Source organism: Sciurus carolinensis, chromosome 13 (assembly GCF_902686445.1).
Source record: "Sciurus carolinensis chromosome 13, mSciCar1.2, whole genome shotgun sequence".
NCBI lineage: Eukaryota > Metazoa > Chordata > Mammalia > Rodentia > Sciuridae > Sciurus > Sciurus carolinensis.
In genome coordinates this window covers 87,799,821-87,814,833 of record NC_062225.1, presented here as the reverse complement: position 1 = coordinate 87,814,833, position 15,013 = coordinate 87,799,821, and the positions used below count along the sequence as shown (strand labels likewise).

Sequence of the window (15,013 nt, the reverse complement as noted above, 5' to 3'; positions counted from 1 at the left end):
TTCCTAAGATGGCTGTGTGTTTGTATAAGTATTGGGTTCCACCTTTTCCTTGTTATGTAAGCTTGAAACTCAGCCTGAAATGAATGGATTAGAAATAAAAGTTTTTTTTTTTTTTTTTTTTTTTTTTTTGTAGCAGAAAAGGCCCGTGGGTATAATTTGTAAGCTAAACCTATAAATCCAGAAATTATTATCAAGGGCACATGGCTAATCTTACCAGCAGCTGAGTTAACAATTATGATTTCAGCTAAGTGGTTTGCTGGAGAGAGAAAGGAACTGGTTCATAATCTTCTGTCCATGACAGTTGTTCGCATAGTTGTTTTCAGCTTTTATCACAGACCCAAGCAGGGTCCCTGCAACTGGCCTTAATGAGTGTCTGCTGAGTGTTTCTTGGTTGGTTGTAAAGCCAGGGAGGGAGGCAGGTCACAAGTGCATGGTGTGAAACTTACAAGTTAATCCCAGGTAGTTCTGAGGGTTCATGATTGTGCATACCTCACTCAGGTAAAAGGGGTGTACTCTGTTGGAAACCATTTTTAGTGCCCCAGTGGTGAAATTGGCATCCGTCTCTGCTTATACGTCAGGGGCAGAATGTAACCTTTCCCAAGAAGGCACCAAACTTATCTAGCTGCGGTGCAACTCAATTCCTAGACCTCGTGACTTTTTGGCTGCAGATTCTAGAGTTCCTACAGAGTAGGGATGCATGGGGGACAAAAGGGGGATAGTGGATTACAAGCGCTTTGCGGAAGTCCATACCTGGCTTGTCTTAATTTACTTGAGTGATATACAAAAGTAGATTTTTAAAATAATTTTCTTTTTATATTTAAAGTTTTTAAAAATAGATTTAAAGTTTTTTATTTTAAAATGAATGTCGAACAGGTAGTGGGTTTCTGTGAGCCACACACTGTACACTGTATGCTGTACTGGACCTTGGTCTTTAGTAACTGTAACAGTTAAATGGTTGTGGCTTATTACATTGATATTTCAGGTTTTCTTCCCCTCGGATCTCAGTCTGCGGATGCCTGGCATGAATTCAGAGGACTATGTGTTTGACAGTGTTTCTGGGTAATAGTTGTCTTTTAATTTGGTTTTTAATTTTCAGCATTTATGATCTCTTCCCTTTCTGATGTTACCTTAATACTGACAAATCAGGTGGCTTTGGCGGGCTTTCTCCTTTATCTGACTCTGCCGACTGTGGCCTTCTCTTGGGTAGAGGATATTGGCGGTAGTGCATTTGGGACTCTTGAAGCTGTTGCCAGTTTCCTCGGCTCCTGGTGTTGGTGCTTTGGCTTCCTTCTGTGATGTGGTAGGAGGGAACCTGAAACGAGAGGTGGGGTCACACTAAGTCAGTGAGGCCCTTCTGTTTCCAGAAATGTGTAATTAGTCAAGAATTTAGGAGAAACATGAAGTAGACAAAGGCCTTTATCTTTTTTAAAAAAAATTCTTAAACGTATTTTTTTTTAGTTGTCAGTGGATCTTTTGTTCATTTTTTAAAATTTATGTGGTGCTGAGGATAGAACCCAGGGCTGCACACGTGCCAGGCACTTAGCGCTGTGCTGCTAGACCACAACTCCAGCCTCCAAATCCTTTATTGTTTTTTTTATCAGCCTTGCTAATAATTAAAGACAAATTTTTTATGACTTGACTTTTTTTGTTGTTGTTACTGAGCATTGAACCCAGGGGCACTTAACCACTGAGTCACAATCCCAGCCCCCCCTTTTTTTTTTAATTTAGAGACAGGGTCTCACTAAATTGCTTAGGGCCTTGCTAAGGTGCCGAGCCTGGGCTTGAACTTGTGGTCCTCCTGCCTCTCCTGAGTCACTGGATTACAGTTGTGCATTACTGCACCAGCTCTAATTTGACTTCCTTTTAGCCTTACAAAATTGCATCCTCACTTGGAGTATTTATTTAGGAACATATGTTCAGGATTTTTTTTTTTATATTCTAGGATTTCCTTTTATTATTTATGTGGGTTTTTTTTTTTTTTTTTTTTTTTTTTTTTACCATGTGTATGTTTTGTCATTTTAAAAAATGTTTTTTTGAAATGTGGGTTTCATGGAAATTGAGATTCCCTTATAGACCTGCCTCAAAGTGCAGGTATCACAAACTCAGATGCCTTTAGGGTTTGTGATAGGGGCCTGCAAACTGGTAATGGATCAGATAGTAAATATTTTGGGCTTTGTGGGTCTTATATCCTCTATGTGACTACGCAGTTCTGCCCTTGTAGCGCATAAGCAGCTATAGATGTGTATAAACAAATCGTATGACTGAATTTATTTACAAAGATGGGTATAATTTGCTGACCTCTGCCCTAGGAAGGTTTTTAGGGGGCACAGCTGAGGGGTGGTATAAGTTGATAGGAAACTTAGAGAATGTGGGATGCCTCTCTAGAGATGTTTTAAGTAGCAGGTAGAAACACAAAAAAGTGCTGGGCAGCCAGGTCAGAGTGGATGCAGGACTTCCAGCTGCCTCGTTGCAAACTTTGCTGGAAAAACACCACATTGGCAGTTTGTCCTGTGAGGGTTCCTTCCATGGGCCTTTTACTTCCTGATACCTCTCCTAGACTCAGCCTCCAGATGTCTGGTTGTTAATATTACATCCTAGAACTTCTAGTAGGCGTTTTGAATTCCTCATCTGACAGCACTGAGAATTTCTGGTCTCAGTACTTGTGTTTTAAGATTCTGTCTATCATTAAAAGGTAGCAAATGCTACTTACAATATGATATGGTCATCTGTTGGATGTTTGCTGGTGGTCTGCTGTCTCAGTACATTCACACTGAAGCATTTCAGGATGTACTAAAACATACGGAAGCTTCCAGGAGACTGGATTACAGATCTGTGACTTTTTGTTCTTTAGGAACAACTTTGAGTATACCCTCGAAGCTTCAAAATCACTTCGGCAAAAGCCAGGAGATAGCACTATGACATACCTGAACAAGGGTCAGTTCTATCCTGTCACCTTGAAGGAGGTGAGCAGCAGCGAAGGGATCCACCACCCCATCAGCAAAGTTCGAGTAAGTTCTGCTCCTCATTCTTTTCCTTGAAGCTCATCAGCTGTCCCCTGGTCCTAACACTTCCGTGTCTGAGGCAGCTCTGAATTAGGGCCTGCTAGTGTGTTTTTAAGATTTAACTGTAAAGTGTTACATGTCTTCTCCAAAAGCCACCTGCCCTTCTGTGTCTTCATGCTGTGATGCATTCTCATCCTCAGAGTGTGATCATGGTGGTTTTTGCTGAAGACAAGAGCAGAGAGGATCAGCTGAGGCACTGGAAGTATTGGCACTCCCGGCAGCACACTGCTAAACAAAGGTGCATTGACATAGGTAAGTGGCTCAGGAACTTACTTTTATTCCCAGAGGTGCAAGCACCCAGCTTTCTAAATCCAATTATTTTTGGCAGTGGCCAGCTTCCTGCTGAGAACATCTGAATTTCCATGCCAGCCACTGATCTGTTCCAAGCACTGTTCTGGGCCTCCTGGAATCAGTGCTCTGCCTTTACTTCCCTCACAAAGGCCTGCGCCCAGGCAGTGGCTTTCCATGTGACGCGGGTGCCAGGAGCTTTAGCCGCTAACATAGGAGTTAGCCTGTCAGTCTGCATTTCTTCTCCCCTGTGGTGCTGGGGATGGACCTCAGGGCCTCGTGTATGCTGGGCAAGTGCTCTACCACTGAGCCCGGTTTGCTGTTTTGGAGGGGCATTGTCTATTTTAAGAGATGCTGATTATTTTTTGGAGGTCATGATAAGGAAGAGAGAAAAGCCAAATGAGTAAAAGGAAACTCCAGCACTGTGCAGTTGCCTCCTGGTCTAGTTCTGTGCTGGACCCTGAACAGTTGTGTCCGAGTAACCCAGAGGTTCGCTGCCTGGGGTGCAGCAACAGGCAGCACAGATCATGTTTCCTGAGGTCACTTTGCAAAGCCTCTATTTTATTTATTTTTTTGTATTTGTAGATGGACAGAATGCCTTTATTTGTTAAGTGGTACTGAGGATTGAACCTGGTGCCTCATGTGTGCTAGGCAAGCTCTCTACCACTGAGCCATGCCCCAGCCCCAGGAAGCCTCTATTTTTGCCTGGTTTGTTATTTCCATACAAAACCATTGTCTACACCACAGATGGCCATTCATCATAATATTCTTATTTTTCTTTAACTTTTGTAATGCTCCTCTACTCTTTTCAGAAGAATTACAGGAACTGACTTCTAATCTTGGTTCCACAGACTACTTTGGTGACCTTGGACCATTATTTAACTTTTAAGACCAAAGTCTAATTTTTCTTTTTTTTTTTTGGTACCACGAATTGACACCAGGGTCATTTTACCACTGAGCCCTATCCCTGGTCCTTTTCATTTTTTATTTTGAAACAGTGTCAGTAAGTTGCTTAGGGCCTCCCTAATTTGTGGAGGCTGACCTTGAACTTGGGATCCTCTTACCTCAGCCTCCCGAGTCTCTGAGATTAAAGGTACACCCTACTGCTCCTGGCTTAAATTTCTTGATTTTGACATAACGAGATTGAATTAAATATTTTCTAAACTTGCCTCTATTACAAAAAGTTCTGTGATTCTTTTTCTTCATTTCTGTGAACTTCTTTCATCCCAACGAAATGTTCATTTAAATTATGCAGAAATGGTAATGTGAAGAACTGACTGTTTCTGTAAACTACCATGATCTCATGTCAAAACTAAAAATCATGAACTTCTTTTTCTTCTTCACCATTTCTCATAGCTGACTATAAAGAAAGCTTCAATACCATCAGTAACATTGAAGAGATTGCTTATAATGCCATTTCCTTCACCTGGGACATTAATGATGAAGCAAAGGTAAGTAAGTCATCAAGTCCAGAGGCACCTGTATTCCAGCTGTTTGAGAAGTGGGAGGTGCCTAATGATTTAATAGCAACATTTTTTGCAGTTTTACGTTTTTATTCCTAGATTTTTATAAAACTGTCCACCTCTCCTTTTCATTCTCCTCCTTATCTGAAGAAGATCCTTTTTTTTTGACATTCTTCACCACACAGAGTCTGTATGGAACCTGGGGGCTGAGCTATGGCTTGCCACTACTCCCTGCCTGCCCCCTGTCAGCTCCTCATTCACTTGGCTTTGCTTCCTCATATGCAGAGTGGTGTTTATTCCTGTCCTATCCTCAGTTTTAGAGTGATATGGATAGTACTACAGCGCCCATCAGGTGACGTTTCTTGAAAAGGGACTCTGAAACACTTATCATTAGTAGTACTCATTCCATATTGTTACCTTGCAAATACAACTCAGTGTTAAGTTTCTTCTGTTTTGGACTTTTACAATTAAAAATTGCCTCCCATTCAGATTATCATTTGGATGATGAGCGTTTTTTAGTATCTTTTAAGAAAAATTAAGCACCTTAAGTCATTTCTGTTCTTTCCACTGTGTGCTTCCCTTGTAGTATAGTCTCTCTCTTAACTAGATTATTAGCGTTCTGGTATTTGTTTTTCTTTGGATTACTTTAAAATTTGGGAGCTCAAGAAACAGTATAGAAAAGTCAGCCTCAGCAACGTAGTGAAGCCATAAGCAACTTAATGAGTTGTCATCTCAGAAGGGCTGGGGATGTGACTCAGTGATTAAGCACCCCTCGTTCAATCCCTGGTACAAAAAAAAAAAAAAAAAAAAAAGAAAGAAAGGCTCAGTGGTAGAGCCACAAGTGGCTCTGACAAGTGTGAGGGCCTGGGTTCAGCACCACATATAAATAAATAAAATTGAGCAAAAGATCCATTGGTAACTAAAAAAAAAAAAAATATATATATATATATATATACACACACACACATATATATGAATAAAATGGATCTGTAGTTCTTGATGCAGTATTAGGAATACTTTTCTCTCAAGGCCCAGGTACTAAGCATGCTCACCTTTCTGTCCTCCTTTTGCCTTAGCCTTCTAGTCTTTCTTCTGTTTATTCAATAAGAAGTTTCGTAGCTTGTGGAATAAGACAGTGCTAGGCTGAGTGGGTTTCAGTTTATACTACCTAAGATTGCTTTTAAAAATCAAATGATACAGCTAGGCATGCTGGTGCATGCCTGTAATCAGAGTGACTTCAGTGACTGAGGCAGGAGAATCTCAAGTTTGAGACCAACCTCAACAATAAGTGAGACCCTGTCTCAAAATAAAAAATAAGGAAGGGCTAGGGTGTGGCTTAGTGGTAGAGTGCCCCTGGGTTCAATCCCTGGTATTATAAACAAAACAAAACAAAACAAAACAGATGATGGGATTATTGGGGGAGCCACATTAGGTTAGTATTGTAATTGCTTTCCTGTCAGGTCCAAGGCACAAGTGCATCTGATGTGCAGGATGGTTAGCAGGAAGCCCAGGCAACTAATCACATGGCGGTTTTTCCTGCTGACCCCTGATCCAGTGCGCTGTCAGTAGGCTGCTCCATCTGGAGTTGGACCCAGGATTAAATATCTGACTCGGCACAGAGGAAATGCAGGGGAAACAAACTTGCAACTTTCTAAAATTGTTATTACAGTTATTTTGAAATTAAATAATAAGACTCAGTGTACAGCAGCAGAGAAGAGGTGGCTTGTGCCCTCTCGGTGCTGGAGAAATGCTTCCTGTTTGCCATTAGGGACTGATCAGGAGATGTGGAGCAGGTGATGAAGAACACACAAGTCCTGTGGTCACTTTTCTGACTTAGTCCCTCCATTCACTGGCTGAGTTTTTGCCCCTTTGCTTTAGAAGAATCAAAAGGCTAAATGGCCAACTTCTCTCTCGGTTGTTGCCAGGATTCAGAAACAGGATTGTCAAAGCCTTGAAGATCGTGGCCAGAAGGGCCTGCATATGGGCAGGGCACTTTGTTTGATGTGTCACTCTCGGGTGGGAGTAATGAAAGCCAGATGATTGGAAGGGACAGTGACTTGTTTACTTGAAGGCGTGCAGTGTATTTGTGCTGGAGAGAGAGAAGCACGTGAGGAGGAGGCTCTCGGAGCCTCAGTGCATCGCTCACTGGACAGGCAGATTCCGTCTCGTTCCCCTCCAGCCCCTGGCACTGATGCCAGTTTCCAGCCTTTGCCACTTCTGGAAGGTGCCAGTGCAGTTTCTTAATGAGGCTGCTCCCTTTTGAAGCTGGTATCAGGCATCAGCTTTGAGTGTGTGTTGAAATTCAGGATCTGGCTTTTTTGCTTTCCCTGGCCAAGATGATGTTTTCTGTTTTTTTTTACTTAAAGTAATTAATGCTGCAGGGCAACTAGAGTGAGAAAATGGCAGGATCCTTTAGAGTTGGGGTATTTTGTTTTAACTAGTTACTTGTTCTGAAAATAGTTGCTTTATTTGCTCACTTTCTGTTTCTTGTTTAGGATAAGTTGATTTTTTTTGGTGGGGTGGCACCTACTGTGGATTGAAACCCACCCAGGGTTGCTTAACTACTAGCGACATCTCCAGCCCTTTTTGTTTGTTTATGTTTTTATTTTGAGACAAAATCTCACTAAGTCCTTAGGGCCTCACTAAGATGCTGACGCTGGTCTTGAACTTGCGATCTTCCTGCCTTAGCCTCCCAAGTTATTGGGATTAGAGGTGTGCACCACTGCACTTAAGAATATGTTGATTCTTGATTCCAGTTCCCTCTCCCACGATTATAAGGTCTTATTGAAGTTATGTGGCATTCCTCCTCACACTTTTTAATGATAGCTAACATACCCTTGGTCCTGGCAGAATGAGTAAGCCAGTGTCCCTGGATCCTCTGCTTCTCACGTCAAGGTCACTGTATTGAAGCTATCTGAGGCTGTGAATGTCCGGGCTGTGTTCACTTGGGGCAGCACTGCCTCCGCCGGGACTCACACTGTCCCTTACACACTCAGTCACATGTGGAATACTATGCCTGCTGGTACCATGGAAGCTTTCAGGGAAAAGCTCATTAATTTTCAAACTGCTGGGGGAGAAAGAAGTTTCTTTGAACGGCAGAATGTCTTAGAAACAGTCCCCAGAGTCATTATCATCTGCGTGCAGACCTGTTTGTTTTATTGTCCTCCCCAACAGCTAGGGAGGTTCAGCTGGCTAGTCAGGCATCTTCTGATGACTCAAACTCTGGACAGGTTACAGTACAGACCTTGACATTTCATTGGGAATCACTCGGTCGGATGTAGAGTGACATCAGCTGCTTGAGGAGGACCCGTCAGGGCGATGCTACTTTTGGAGCCCTAAAAGGTGGTGCCCAGTAGGGTGCTGAAGCTGACGGACTTGCAAGGCATGACAGGGGTCCCTAATCACCAGGGAAGGGAGGCCTGGCAGGTGAGGGTGCATCCACAGTGGGGGTGGGGACACAAGTTCGGCTGTGCCTGCGTTTCTCCAGCACCGGTGAACTCCTTCCCACTGCAGGAGGCAGAATTGCCTCCAACAGGAGCCTGACGCTGCGGGCCCCAGGCTCCAGCTGCAGTTCTGTGGGTCTGGGAACTGACTCTAGTGTTAGGGTAGGTTGTGGGTTAAGTTAGCTCTTGTGGATCATCTGAGACCCTAAATATAATATTATTTCTAAGGGAAAAATGTGTCTACCACTTTACAAATGAACTGTGGGGACACAGTTTATAAATTGGGGCTCTCTGTTCTGTAGTATTTCTGGTTCTCTAAACCATGCGGGTTATTGTGGGTAGGCTGCCCATCCTGTCCTAAAAGTTAGTTTTCTGCTTGGGTTGTAAATCTTAAAAGAGTTTACAACCACATTAAGATTTGGTTAGTAAGTTAGTGATACCAAGTAAGAGCCTCTCAGAACCTAAAGATCTAAAATAAATAGAGGAAAGAGAAGTCGGGGGAGAGAGCAAGCTTCTTTGCTGCCTGTTATGTGCTGCTCTGTGTTGAGTAAGGTGCCTCACCTTTGTCCCCATCCTGCTCAGCACCAGGAGACAGCCTGGCCCCCACACCATTATGCATTTGCTGCTTGGTCATAAAAAAGAAGCCTCTGCAGAGACAGAAATCCAGATCCTGAAGTGGATGAGAAGTGTTTCTGCTGGCAGGTATTTAAGCGTGAGAGTGCAGATCCTCAGGGCAGTACTGTGAACCTACCAGTATCGGTTCCTCTGGTGGAAGAGCACTTTATTGCTCAGAAATAAATTTCCACTGGATGAGTGATGTTTAACTACAGGGAAGCAGAAATTTATAAACCAAGAAGCACCGGAGTCCACTGCACACAGGCAGCCAGCTGCACAGGTCCCAGGAAGTGCCAAGGCAGGGCCACCTGGGGCAGTACAGGAGTATCTCTGGTCATTGTTAACTAGAGTGTGGCAAAGAGAAAGATGGCGACACTTGAGAGCACAGCTCAGAGTGTGCTTGGAAGTTCCTTGTTGTCTGTATGTGGCTATGATCTTCATGAGTATTAAGCAAACTTTTCAAGGATGTAATGAACCGCCAAGCCCCTAATCAATGCTTTTTATAGTGGTGACATCTAAATTTTTACTCTAGAAGGTGGATAATGTTACAGCTGCCATTCATACATTCCATTAAACCCTGAATACTAACAGCCAGGATCTCACTGTCAGTCCTGTGCCAGGCTCCTACTAGGGTGAGCGGTCGGCTGGGGAGTCTGAGTCGGCTCTGCTGGGCTCTGTGGTTGGTGGCTTGCAACACCCTGATGCTCTGGCCCTTTCTGCAGCAGTGCTCTTGGGGGCACCAGGTGCTCTTTGCAAGTCTTCATCCTTCCTTCAGGAGGAGGTGCCAGGTCTCAGGTGGGCACAGGCTGCTTGCACACTAAGGAGCTGCACGTTTTGATGGCATGATCCTGCTTCTGGTGTGACGGCTGGTGCCACATACTTTTCAGTCTTTTTTGTTTCTTGCCTCCCTTGTGGGGTCTTGACCTGAGGGGAAGGGAAAGGAGCAGTCAGAGGTGGGACAAAATCACAGCATCTGTTCCCTGAGAGAAAGTCAAATAAGAAGGCTTTGTGCTTTTACTTTTAATTTCAATCTCTCACCCCTGAGAAGGAATTTTGAGGCATTGGGAAGGTTGTCCAGAGAGCCAAATGTTGTATGTCATGGTAAGTCTCATGTTACAAAAGAAGGAGGATTAAAACAGAATTTGGAATCCTGCTCAGTACCCACAAGCTGTATCACCAGGGCGCCTGTGTGAATGGAGGTCGGATCTCTCTCTTTTGTCTTCTTGTCTCAGCAGAAGCTTGCTGAGAGTCCTGGTGGGGGCTTGTTACTGAGGCTCAGAATGCATTCTGTAAAAGGGGTGTGACCACTGGGTAACTTGAACTTAAGACGTTTTGTGTGTGCTTGTGGGATGCAGGTTTATGAGTTTAATAACAGTTTGTTGTTTTGTCTAAGCATAATATTTGGAATTCATTGTGAGAGTAATTTTTAATTTGTTTGGACTAAACATATTGCTTGCATTTATAGGGATTCCATTCTGGTGAAGCATCAGTCAAGTGTGCCATTAAAAGAAGGTGTTGCCGTGTTTGGTTGTATTAAACGGGGACAGGTTCGGTTTGTTTTGCAGCTTTAAATTTTGAGCGTGAATGGGAGGGCAGAGGGAGGAGAGGAGTGAGTCAGGTATCAGACTTGCAGTTGCAGTTAAATGATGGCAGGAGATTTAAAACTGAAGTGTGTACTCCTTGGCCTGAATAAAGAAATCAGGAAGCACTGTTACTTAAAACAAAAGATGAGAGACTTTTAGGCAAATTACAAAGCTAATCAGATTGAACTGGATTATCCATGGGTTTCTATATAGAATCCTGAGAAAAATTCAAGGTAGCCTTTTAGGCTTCTGAATTGAGATTCATTCAGCTTTAAGGATTTTATTTAATGCAGTTTAAAAACATTTATTAAAGTAAAAAAAAAAAAAAAAAATCACATGCCAGAGAGAGACTCATTCTTTTATAGGGAATCAGGAATCTTTAAACTTGTATTTTGGTCAGTATTGGAAATAATAAGAAAATTTTCCTGGTTGGAAATTTGTGAATGCCTTTAATTAGCTGGTACAGAATGAATTCTTTACTTGGCAATTGGAAATTTTGCCTTGGAACAACTATTCTGATTATGATTGTGAGGATGGTTTCTCTTTGAATTTTTTTTTTTTTTTTGAGCTAGATTTGTTGGACTTTGCCTTAGAAGCATTTCAAGAAATGAACTCTGTAGTGTCTTAAGCAAGTAGTTCCATCCAGACGTAAAATAAAATAAAATGAATCATGGCAGAACTTTAGAATCCACGGGTAACAATAGTGTGCATTTATTATAGCACACGCCTGAGGGTAAGGGCCAGGTGTAAGACGTCTCTGATTGGACAAGGGAGACGCTTGGCAGCTGAAGAAAGCTGAGCTTGGTAGTGAAACTTGCATCTTGTGAAACGAGTTTCAAGCACTGGTGTTTGTTTAGCTGCCATTTGTGCTGTCACTTGAATTGGTTTTTCATTCTCAATGGGGGGGAGGGAGGATTCGAGTTTTCCCTTCCTCCACCCTGCCACTCTCGAGAAACAATAAGCTCCTCTATAGAACCTGCTTTGATGGCTTTTCACCTTAACCCTCCTTCTTGTAGGTCCTTCCTGGAAATTCCGTCGATGGTGCCTTTCTAACTGTCATTTCAACCAGTTTTGCTACTTATAAACCAAAGCAGTGTTGACTCTGACCTGATGTTACTGGTGGTAACTCAGGCTGCCCTGAGTGCAGATTTCAAGGCAGGGGGGCCTTGGAGTTCAGGTTTCTTGCCAGTAGCAGCTGTGTACAGGCAAGTCTCCCGGTCATTTAGATAATACAGTGGAGTCTCCAAGTTCTTTATAGACTTTATCTTTAGCATTTTAATTTTAGTGGAAAAAACCTTATAACCAGAACTTTCGGTTGACAGCCAGCTTGCCTACTGAGTCTCCATTATGACCCACTTCCTACCTGTCCTGTTCTGTGCCCTGTGATGATGGCATGTGGTCTGTTTGCCTTGTGTCACACCTGCATCCAGTTGTGCATATTTCAGAGCATGTATTTTACTTATGTGGGACAACAGGTGCCAGATCACTGTACCTGCCAAGTGTCCTTAAGTTCACCAGGTCCTGTGCGTGGGACATGACAGAGGAAGAGCAGCACATAGGTATCTCTGAATGTTTTCTTCTCGTCTCTCATTTTATCTGTGTGACTTTTTCCCTGGCGCTGTGCACTCTGCAGAAACCAAGACGCATGTGGGCGGTGTGGGAAGGGCGCTGTGGCAACAGCCGGGCTGCTGACTGGGGCCTTGTTTTCCCTCGGAGCCGCCCTCGGAGCTGCCCGCGGAGCCGTGGGAAGAGTGGAGCGAGCGCCTTCCTCGCGTTGCCCGGCCTGCCTGGCCCCTGCCTGCCCCTTCCTTTTCTTTATTCTTGGTGGTCATTTGATAGTCTGAGAAGTGCTGGCTGCTCAGTTGGTCTTTGGGTTCGTGGTGGCATTCTGTAGTGAGATATTTCAGTTACCTCCCATCCTCAGAGGAGGGAGGAAGGGTGACACACGGGGATTATTGACAGTCAGTAGAGGAACTGGATTTGCTTCTGAGCCTGTGACTCAGTCTGATGCCTTCTCTGACTTCTCACGTCAATCAGCTGTGCCTGTGGACTAGGCAGTGGGGACTGAGACTCGGGCTTGGCTGGTTTATTTTGGTTGGGTGTGGAGAGCACTGTGCACTGTGATCAAGTGTCTGCCCGGTGATGCCCAGTAAGCGTTCCTGGCTAATTAGACCTCCCAGAGAAGTGGATCTCAGCTTCTTCGTTTAAACGGCTTCTCACTCTGTTGACTTCAGTTCACGTTTTTAACTTCATATAAATGTATTAGGAAAACATTGAATTATATTCTCTTTAATTAGTGCTGTTGAACTTTAGGTTAAAAAAAAAAAAACTACATTTTTGACCTTACATCTTAATTTTGGTTGTCAGGAGGTTTCTGCTTATGAAGAAATGCTTAGAACTGTCTTAGAGCCCACTGACTTGGAGAATTAAATTAAAATTTATTCTAGGGTTTCCACTTTTGATTCACTACATCTGTTGCGTTGTGGAATGGCTTACGTGTACTATATCTATTTGACTAAGCTGAATTTTAACCCGAGAATGAGTTAAAGTGATTAAGACTCCCAGAGGCTGCTGGGACTGACACCGCTGCACCTGTGTCTCACGGAGCCACGTGTCATCACTGAGTCCTGTGGCTTCAGCTGAAGCAAGCAGGAAGCCTGGCCCAGATTGGATGTTTGGTTTGAAGCACAGGGACTTCAGTTTTATGCCTTATGATCAAAACGACCTTCTGTTCAGCCTTTGGGGGCCACTTTCCCCCTGGCTTTTCAGCTTTGCCAAACAGTTGTTCCACAGGTTCTTCGACAGCTCTGCACTCTCTATGTGGCAGTGTGGTTTCAGAAAAGGACATGGAGGGTGGAGTCAGGAGACAGGGGTCCTGCAGGGCTCTGTCATCTGTTTGCCCTGTGTCTTTTGCCCTGTCTTTGGAGCCTTGAGCCTTAGACACAGCTTGGCTGTTCGTCTCCAGTGAAGAGATGTGAGAGCAGGACTCGGGAAGAGCATTCATGCAACACAACTATTCTTTTTCCTTTTTTCCCTCCAACAGAGCTGTACTTGTTTTATTACCAGTTAACATTCTCTGTGTCGTCATGCACAAATGACACCGTTGGTGCTGACGGAGGAAAGCAGGCGTGCTCTTGGCTCTGAGACTGAGCCTCTTCCTCAAGTCTGCTCTGCGCACTCTGAAGTACAGGAGCAAAACACCCTTCTCCCTCCAAGTTCTGTTGACCAGTTTGACTCATTTCTAACATCCTTCCAGGGAATTCTGTGCAAGATGATCACTGTATTGCTGCTATGTGGAAGAACTGGCTTGAGATGTTGTGATGCAGACAGCCAGCTTCCCTCCCGTATGTTCATTCATTTAGCAAATCACTCATCACAATTCTCCTTGCAAATACTGGGAGGGAATGAAAAAGGGATTCAAATGTTAAGCCTGTCCTCAGGCGATTGCACTTTCTTTATATCATACATGTCATCAGTGAGGTTGAAAATTGTAAAAAGTGAGGTTAGGCGGACATAGTAGCACACACTGTGATCTCAACAACTTGGGAGGAGGATGCAAGTTCAAGGCTAGTCTGGGCTAAGTGAGGCCCTAAGCAACTTAGCAAGACCCTGAATCAAAATAAAAAACAAAAAGGGCTGGGGATGTAGCTCAGTGGTAAAGTGCCTGTGGGTTCAATCCCCAGTACCAAAAACCAAATAAAAAGGTTACGATTTTCAGGGGAAAAGTACTTTCAACTAAACAAGTCCCAGAAGGTGTTATTGGAACTACAGCATATTTTTGTAAAGGATGCTTGATTAGACCTTTTTTTCTTTCCCCATCTTTTGACCCCAGAGTATCTTATGGGAGAGAGGCAATTGAAAGAGCTTAGTCTAAAGAGGGGCTTTGACATAGTGGGGTGCAGTCATTGCGTAGGGCAGAAAGAAACAGGAATTTGTGTTCTGCAACATCAAGGTCACACTGGAGCCTAGGAAAGTTATAGACTTTACCCCATCTGTGTACATAACACGAAGCTCCAAACCAAGGGACAACTGATAATCATCAAATAAAAAATTGTTTGTTAGGTACCTGAAGTTTCTTAACAGAACGATGGTCATCAGAGATAGCATTTGAAAGTGCAGGAGCAGTATACACAGTAGGAAACTACAACCTGGCCCACGATGTGGGTTTACACTTATCTTATGTAGCTTAATATATGTCAGGGAGTCTCTTAATAACCTGGTCTTTTCCAGAGTAGAATAATTCCTGAGGTATATGTAGTGAATATTTAATTATTCATTCAGTAGATATTTATTTAATGTCGTATATGCACAAAACTGCTTGGCATTCTGGGTTCTACAAAGATGACCCAGGAATTCAAACCAGTTTAGAGGAGAGACGTGAACATGAACAATGTGTGAGCCTGGCAACAATTATCTGGTCTCTAAGCCTTGGTGTTCTCATCTGTAAAATGGAACCAGAATAGTTCCAATTCCAAAGGTGTTTTTTTTTTTTTTTTTGGCGGTGCTGGGGATTGAACCCAGGGCCTTGTGCTTGCGAGGCAAGCACTCTACCAACTGAG

At 43.4% G+C, this 15,013-nt stretch overlaps 1 protein-coding gene across 3 annotated transcripts in view; it reads left to right on the top strand.

Moving 5' to 3' along the window:
* The window catches only part of Grhl1 (grainyhead like transcription factor 1), a 47,419-nt gene that overhangs the window by 8,177 nt on the left and 24,229 nt on the right, over positions 1–15,013 (top strand). For all 3 annotated transcript variants that reach the window (XM_047523164.1, XM_047523163.1, XM_047523165.1), the window contains exons 5-8: positions 983–1,059; positions 2,852–3,008; positions 3,203–3,314; positions 4,707–4,801. In XM_047523164.1, coding sequence (XP_047379120.1) covers positions 983–1,059; positions 2,852–3,008; positions 3,203–3,314; positions 4,707–4,801 — 441 coding nt within the window. The remainder of the gene's footprint in view (positions 1–982; positions 1,060–2,851; positions 3,009–3,202; positions 3,315–4,706; positions 4,802–15,013) is intronic.